We start from the raw sequence: 8,524 nt of genomic DNA, 5'->3' as shown, positions 1-8,524 counted from the left end.
CGTATTCGAAGCGTATAGTACGCCCCTCCCTACGCGGAACGTACTCTCTTCGGACCTATACGAAGTTATTAGTAATCCGAGGTCGGATTACCCGGGGTAGGAACGCTTTATAAGAAACTTAGAAACGAGGGACTAGTCCTTAAGTAATATAATATTATTACGAGTTACGTAGATACTAAGCCCTTTACCGAAGGAGGCTACGTATAAGGATAAATAGCTGCCCTAGGAGCAATAGGCGCTAGGGGAGGAAATAGTTTATATACTAATTTAAGTACGACCCTAGTACGGACTAGCTGCGTACAACCTACGTTTCCTAGTAACCTAGTAATTACCCGTCGGCTAACTCTTACAGATGGGTTAGAGTAAATAAATACAACTTAACTCAACAACTCAATCTATTAGAGGGCTGAATACATTTAACCGTATATCTTAGGGCGATAGGTCAGGGTAAATGAAATCAACTTAACTTAACTCAACTCAATCATTTGGGTTAGGCTATATCTATATTCTACTTAAAATAGCTGTAAGAACTAGCCTTAGGCCGCGGTATGGTCTCGTTCCGCTGATAAAGAAACCTTCTCATCCGTAGATAATCTTGGAGGGCCTTCTCTATCGGCAAATGGTGCATACTTATCGATGAGATTATACATGTCTTCGTAGGCACTGGCGATAAGTTAGTAAGTGAAACAAAAGTTTGATAAGGCGAACCTTCCTCTGGCGCACGGCTTTGCCCTGGTTCATGTGGTTGACCGAATAGATAACGTTGTAGTAGATGCAATACATGCGATTCCTGTCATCCCATTCCTCCTTCGGCTCACTCGGGCCAAAATGTCGCAGGTATGTCTTGGTGTATATCTTGTTGTGGATCTTGTTGTATGGGCACCTCCAGTCGCCAATTTCCATTTCGTTGTGAGCATACAGGGATGCAGCATCGAAGATGTAGATATTGCCAGTTTCGTATGAAGTTCCGGTGTTGCCTTCCCATAGATCAGCGTGGATCAAACACGGCTTGATCTTCCTTCCATCAGTCTCGAGGGCACCAATCAATCTGGGGATTACAAGCGACGTGATCCTGCGCCCAAGCTGGTTGAATTCCCCCCAATAACCGTTGGTCTCTGTGTCAAGCTGTATGACGTGATTCAGCATCTTTGTAAAGCACAAGGTCCAGCTGGTTTCCCAACCCACTTCCTGCGATGAACGGCCCTGGCATGTGTTGATGTGGAAACCGAACATTCCAGTGGGAGAGACGCTTTCACGATGCAAGCGCGCCAGCTTCTTGCAAAGCTGGTTTGGCTCTGGAACCCGGTCACTCATTTCAATGAACTGAGAGAGAAAGAAATATGTCCGCGGCTTCTTGGTGCGAAACTCTCCCCACGAATGAGGCTTTGGAACGAAGTCAGGTGCAGCCATATAAAGTGCAGACATGGCGTGGAACTCTCCTTCCATGAGGGCACGACCAGAGTCTTCGCTGGCACATTTCAGAAAGTAACGCTCTGTGAAGCCTCCAGGCAATTCAACTTCCAGTAAAGCCGTGATGGTCCAGGCCGACGTCCCGAACGGGACGGCTGAGAGGATCTTTGTTCCAGCAGGAAATTTAGAAAGGACTTCGGGATCAACCGGAAACCCTCCAGGCGGAGAGCACGTGTCTAGAGAATCTCTGTTGAGCAATTCGTGTACTGCCACACTCATGGCGGGCGTCTGGGGCAGCAAAGCTGTTGAGCGAGAAGCGAATCTTTGATAGAATCCTACGATGCATCGGAGTTAGTGTTTTTGTCACGTTGCAGGTACTTTTTTTGAACTAACGACAACATAAAAATAGCGTAAAGCTGAGGACAGCGGATGCTGTTCGTAGTGTAGGATATTTCAAGCACTTATATCTTCCAGAATGAGGGTGCGTTGCACAACAGCAGCTGAAGCTATTTGTAGAAGCGCTTAACTGGGGTACAGTGCGGGGTCAGTCGGGATGAGCCATGCATCCTCCCGAATTTTCTTTAGGTGCACGCTGATTGACATGGTAGTGCTCGCCTGTGATTGGCCTGCCTCATGTCGCTGCACCTCGCATCACACCTTTTGACGCCCTCATTGCCTCAGCCGCCGTTCTTTGCCGCAGTCACACATGCACTGTGCCACTGTTAACCCTGGTCGGCCCAAATGTTGGCATAGCCCCAGCCTTGCGCAGCTGCCTGGCCCTACGTCTCGCAACACCCTACTTCGTCGTTTTAGCTTTGTACTTCTTCCTGCGGCCTATCAACTTTAGAGTGATCCTCAGGCAACCAGTGCTTTCTTGTTAGTTGTTTTTCTCAGTGCTCCTGTTTCGCCATTCGCTGAAGGAAGCGAAAGGCACGCACCATCAAAACCCCGGTTTAGGCGTCGCAATCCAACAGCCGCGATGGTGTGTTAGCCTTCATGCAGTATTCTGTTGTTGCTGATGTTCATGGACTCGCAGTTCAAAAGATTCCGACGCGCGAAGTCCGACCGAGGGAGCGAACAAGAGAGCCTTCAGACAGAGTCAGCTTCCTCACAGCGACATGGATCAACAGACTCATCGTTTTCCGTTTTGAACCAAAAGCTCTTTGCGAGACTTCAAGTCGGCAGGTCTAAAAGCGAAGGCTTTTCATCCGACAATGCTTCGCTTCCGAGCCGGGAAGCGCTGAACGCGGCAACTGATTTGGGTCTTCACATAATTCACCAACCGGGACCCTCGGCACCCCTCGATATAATATTCGTTCACGGCCTAGGTGGTCATAGTCGGAAGACGTGGTGCGAGGGCCACGATGAGAACCTCTTCTGGCCAAGGCTTTGGCTACCTCTCGAGCCGGACGTTGGAAAGGCACGCATATTCACCTTCGGATATAACTCGTCCTTTCGGACCAACGCTGGGAAGAGCATTTCAAATATTGCAGACTTTGCCAAGGAGCTGTTATTTGAAATGCGCTTCGCCAAATCTACCTCAGGAGAAGACCTCCACATCGGAAGGGTACCTATCATCTTCGTTGTACATTCCATGGGCGGCTTGGTGGTAAAGAAGGCTTGCCTACTAGGCAACAAGGACGAACAGTACCGACACATTGTAAGCTCTGTATCGGCTATCGTTTTTCTGGCAACACCGCACCGAGGCTCAAATCTGGCCGAGACGTTGAACCGAGTGCTTGCGGCCTCTTTTCAGTCGCGCAAAAATTTCATTGACGATCTCAAGAAGAGCTCTCGAGCCGTCGGGGAGGTGAATGAAGAATTTCGGCACTTCTCTCCCCACATGTCACTGTGGTCGTTCTATGAAACATTGGCCACTAATATTGGGCCAAAAAAACTCATGATTGTGGATAAAGATTCATCGGTTCTCGGCTACCCCGAAGAAGTTTCGAGGCCACTGAATGCGGACCACCACGAGGTATGCAAATACTCCGGCCCCAACGACGCAAATTATTTGAGTGTTCGAAACGCTCTGAAAACATTAGCTACTCGTTTCATTTTCAAGGGAGCTGAAGTTATGAACAATCAAGCAAACGAAGAAGAGCAATTTTCCCGAAAACTATTTCGCATTCGCAACAGCCCACAGGATGACTTTGATGCCTTTCATCGGTTGTGGATGCAAGGGACCTGTAGCTGGTTTCTATCCGAGCCTCAGGTTTCATCCTGGCTGGAGCCCACCCCTGGATCTCGGATTTTATGGTATAATGCACCTCCAGCCAGCGGAAAATCCGTCTTAGCATCTCACGTTATCAATCATCTCCTACAAACAGGCGCGGCTTGCCAATACCATTTTTTCAGGTTCGATAATCAAGAGAAACGTTCACTTAGCGCCTTCGTCCGGTCGATGGCCTATCAGCTTGCCAGAGACACACCGGAACTGAGGCGGCTCCTTGTAGACTTGACAACGGAAGACCTTAGGTTGGAGTCAGCGGAGCCCAGTTTGCTCTGGCAGAGAGTCTTCCAGAACCTCTTATTCCACATGGAAACTCCACAACCATTTTACTGGGTCATCGATGCGATGGATGAGTGCGAATCCCCAAAAAGACTTGGAGATTTGCTGCAGACTATATCGACCTCTCATGTTGGCATAAAGGTCTTAGTTTTGAGCCGCGAGTCCCACCAATTACGTGTTGCCTTTCAACGTTTTCCTCATGACATGGATGTGAACCTGATGGAACTTTCCGATCAAAGCCGGCATTCTCGGGACATTCAAATGCTCGTTGACAGCGAGGTCAAGCATATGCGAGGAGAACATGAGTTCAAAGAAAGGGTCGTCAAAAGGATCATGGAAAGAGCACACGGCAATTTCCTCTGGGCTCGCCTAATTCTGGAAGATATCGTCGATTGCCACACACACGAAAGTATCCAAGAGGCATTGGATCAGATTCCAACCGACATGGACAGACTGTACCACCGAATGGAAGTTGCCATAATGAGAAGCCCCCGCCAATCCGACGTGCGATTGGCGAAGGTACTACTTCAATGGACGATTTGCTCGCGAAGGTCATTGAGCCTTACCGAACTGTCCCAGGCGCTGACGGAAGACTTCCCTGGCATCCTTGATCTCAAACTTACTATTCAAGATATCTGCGGGCAGTTCGTTCGCGTTGAGCCAAACGGCAAAGTTGTAATGTTGCATCAGACGGCGCGCGACTATTTAATACAGCCAAGGAACAGCGAGTTGGTCATCAACCTAGAGCACTCGCACCAACAGCTTCTTACGAAGACTCTGTTGATACTTCTTAGCCCCGAGCTAAGGTCCCGAATACCACACACCGCGCAGACTCTCCAGGACAGAGAGCCCTTCACAGTATATGCCGCCACTTCATGGTCATTTCACTTGCAACATAGTGAATCAGAATCCGATACCATTCTCGATATCCTTGGAAGTTTCTTTAAAAGCACTTCAGTACTGGTTTGGATCCATGTATTGGCATTGACTGGCCAATTGGAGATTCTTGTAAAGTCCTCAAAAACACTGAGCAATTTTGTTGCCAAGATCCGCAAAAGCAATAAGGTTCGAAATCCAATGCTTCACAGGCTTTCGGATCTTGACTTATTGGACCAATGGGCTGTAGATCTGGTGAAGGTCGTGGGAAAGTTCAGCAAGCACTTGCTCACCGATCCTTCGACTATTTACAAGCTGGTACCCCCATTCTGCCCGGAAAATTCTGTCCTCCACCGGCAATTCTATCAGCCAGAACTGTCGGGTATCTCACTTTCTGGCACTTTTGGAACATACTGGAGCGATAACTTAGCGAAGATCTACCTTCCGGATGGTGTTCAAGCCTGGAATATTGCATCCGCAGGAAGGCATATCGCTATTCTTGGACCTATTGGCGTCATATTCATCTGGAACTCACAAAACTTCACAGAAATTGCCATTTTGCGTCATTCAGAGCATGTTACAGCCATGTGTTTCAACAGCAACGGGACGAAATTGGCCACTTTCGGTCTTCGATTTACGAAGCTTTGGTCGATTCCTTCAGGCGAATTGTTGGGAACAACGCCAAATCCTACGGGGAGTAGGGCAATGACCATGATTTTTGCAGAATATGACTCGGTGCTGGTAGCAGGGTCGAATGATAAGATAATACGACGACTTCAGCTAAGTGATATCGAGACGGGTTGGAGCATCATTGAAGCGAGCCTGGACAAGGACGGAGCAAAGATCGAAGGAGCCCTCATGAATACCCCGGTATGCATGGCTTTGAATGCAAATGCCTCCCAGGTGGGCGTCTCATACCGCGGATTCCCATTATCAGTCTACAACCTCAATGACACCCGGACTGTGCAAAGGTGTAGGCGCGCGACCAGCTTTCAGGGGAAATCTAGCCAAGCTTCCGCCAGCTGGTTCGCTGTCGACCGTTTTACTTGGAACCCTGTCACCGGCCACATTATTGGCGTCTACAAAGACGGCTGCGTCTTCAAGTGGCACCCCCTTACCGACGAAAATCTTGAGGTCCAATCAGCCGCGGACGAGATCTCCGTCAGTTCCAACGGGAAACTTTTCATCACGAGTAGCAGTGATGGTACTGTGAAGGTGTGGAATTTTGCCTACTTTTCAGTCATTTATCAAATTTTCTCGGATGATTTGGTCACCGGGTTGACCTTCAGCCCGGATTGTAGACGCTTTTACGACATGCGCGGGAATTGCGTCAATGCCTGGGAATCCAACAGCCTGATCCGCTTTGCCGATGATGAAGACGTGGTTAGTGAGACTTCCAGTGAGGCTCAAACGTCGACTTGCGTGTCCAAAGCGTCGGAGATGTGGTTGTCCCAATTTGATGCCATATCTGCATTGACGGTGGCACCAGACAGTGATTTCTTCTGCTCTGGAAACGAAGATGGATCTGTTCGGCTGCACAGTATCCGGAATTCTGAGTATGTTGAGATCCTCAAATTCCACAACTTCTTGAGTGTATGCCATGTGGAGTGGGGCCCGAATTCACAATACATCGCTACAGCCGATCTAAGCGGGCAGATCAACATCATGAATATTCAAATACCAATGGGCAGCATAGATCCCATCTCGAAGATAACAACCCTGGCCCTACCAAGCCCTGGTGTTCAGCTCAGTGAGCAGAGTATTCACCAAATTCTCTTCAGCCACGACTCGACTCTTTTGTTGATCAGCACTGGCGGCACCAGTCAAATCTGTACAGTGGAAGACGGTAAGGTAGCATCATCTCGTGCTCTTCAAGACAGTTCTTCCAGGAAATGGATCAACCACCCAATTAACGATCAACTCTTCCTTGGCGTTGGTCCGGTCGATATACAAGTATTTCGTTGGCGCGATTTCGATGTGCTGCCAACTCTCATTTTCCATGAGTCCCACAAATCGTCATCATTCGACCAGCGCTCGAGCCATGATGATGACAGAGAGTCCCCGAAGCATTTAGGCGGCTCGCATGATGCGTCATCCATTATGAAAGTGGCTATCACGCAAGAGGGAATGCATATGCTTGTCCACCTGAGAGATGGCTCCGTCCATGGCAAAATTACGACATGTCTGCTTCTTATCCCTATCACCAACCTCACCATTCCCGAATATCGAGACTCTTCGGCCACCATAACCATTATTCGCATACCAAATGCAGTATCGGAAAGAGTCAAGGTGCCTTTAGGAGTGCTTCCCGGGTCAAGGTTAATCTTCCTGGACCACGACCTCTGGGTGTGCACTTTCAAACTTGCAATGCCCCACGACAAAGAAGCTGTTTACTTCCGGCGCCATTATTTTATTCCTCCAGACTGGATGAGCAATATCAGTACTGGCATGTGTGCCATAACAAAAGATGGGACGTTTCTGTGCCCGAGAGATGACGTAGTTGTAATTGTTCGGAGTAGTTTGGATGTTGACGGTTTTTGAAATCTTCTGATTTTCTTCTTCTTCTCTTTAATTCCATTCTTTAGTCTTGGCCTTGGCCTTGCTTTATCTGTTCTTGTTAGGATGGCCACCAGCTGTAGTCATTGCGCTGAGAAATCCAGTAACCTAGTTATTCCCCAGCGACTCCACGCACACTTGAGTCTATAGTACGCCAATATTTTGTCCATACCGAGATGTCCCGTCCGATGATCTTTGCACTATGCTTTTCAAATCCCTCGAACCATGAATATGGGACGGCAAATTCAATTTCTAACCTTTTTGAAGCCACAATTTCGTCCAATATGCCGAACCAAGCATCCTCCGCCTCTGACGATACTACTGTCCCTTCGAAAGGTAAGGTCAGGAGTGCTACCTTTAACTTTCGTATGCCTGGAAGGATCATGTCGCGCCAAGCACCCTGGTATGCTGCAAGTGCAGAGGGATCATTTGAAGGGGGCAGGGAAAGTGACCAATGCACAATCTCGAGGGATGTTATAGAGGCAAAGCGGTACTGTGATATTACTTGTTGAAGGATGGGAATGTGTCTCCGAGCCGGGTTTTCTGTTGTTTGATTCGGGCCTGGGGTGTTGGTCCCGTAGAGAATGGCAATGCTCTCGCTGTAACTATACGCATATCAATAAACGAGATACCAAGCCACTAAAGCCCACTTACGATTTGCAACAAGAAAAGAGCCATCTCGCGTCAATTTTGCAATTCTGTGCGTCGCATTTGCGGCTAATCCCAAGCCCATCCAAGCAGCGATCAATCCAGAACTCATTCCCGTCGCGACAGCATACGCAACTAAACCACTGTCACTGTTTACGCTGGCCCACTATTTCTTTCACCAGACCGTTTGAATTGCAGTTGAGTCACGCATGGCCATTTCCCTTACGGTTTGGAAAGTCGTATGGCATGCGAATGTGGATGGTTCGCTCTCCAAACAGCGCTGCATATATGCAGAGAGGCACTTCTACTGGAAGTCGCCGAAAGAAAGATGACTGGTTTTGTGTATGCATGTGCTGACCAAGGTCATTGTCGGGCGCGGGGGTGAGCGGTCGAGGACGCGGAAAAAGCAGGGCGGGAAGCTCGGTCGGCCCTCTCTCATAGGCTTGCCCCGAATAAACAACGTTCGATCCTCAAGCCAGTGAAAGAGATTTGGCATTGTAAAAAGTGCTTTGATGTCTGTGA

The 8,524-nt window shown here is 48.6% G+C and overlaps 2 protein-coding genes across 2 annotated transcripts; one reads left to right on the top strand and one right to left on the bottom strand.

The window, feature by feature from the left end:
* Positions 1-521: 521 nt before the first annotated feature.
* K452DRAFT_265250 (uncharacterized protein) lies at positions 522-1,794 on the bottom strand. Its single transcript, XM_033538736.1, has 2 exons — positions 713-1,794; positions 522-663 (listed from the first exon to the last, which is right to left on the bottom strand). Exons 1-2 carry the CDS (start codon positions 1,687-1,689, stop codon positions 537-539), a joined length of 1,104 nt encoding a protein of 367 aa, XP_033401576.1. The 5' UTR covers positions 1,690-1,794; the 3' UTR covers positions 522-536.
* Positions 1,795-2,210: 416 nt separating this feature from the next.
* K452DRAFT_244254 (uncharacterized protein) lies at positions 2,211-7,528 on the top strand. Its single transcript, XM_033537941.1, has 2 exons — positions 2,211-2,392; positions 2,447-7,528. Exons 1-2 carry the CDS (start codon positions 2,390-2,392, stop codon positions 7,337-7,339), a joined length of 4,896 nt encoding a protein of 1,631 aa, XP_033401575.1. The 5' UTR covers positions 2,211-2,389; the 3' UTR covers positions 7,340-7,528.
* Positions 7,529-8,524: the final 996 nt, after the last annotated feature.

This window comes from Aplosporella prunicola, assembly GCF_010093885.1.
Source record: "Aplosporella prunicola CBS 121167 unplaced genomic scaffold K452scaffold_4, whole genome shotgun sequence".
In the NCBI taxonomy this organism is placed as follows: Eukaryota; Fungi; Ascomycota; class Dothideomycetes; order Botryosphaeriales; family Aplosporellaceae; genus Aplosporella; species Aplosporella prunicola.
The sequence above is the reverse complement of the archived record's forward strand: the minus strand, read 5'-3'. Positions and strand labels throughout refer to the sequence as shown.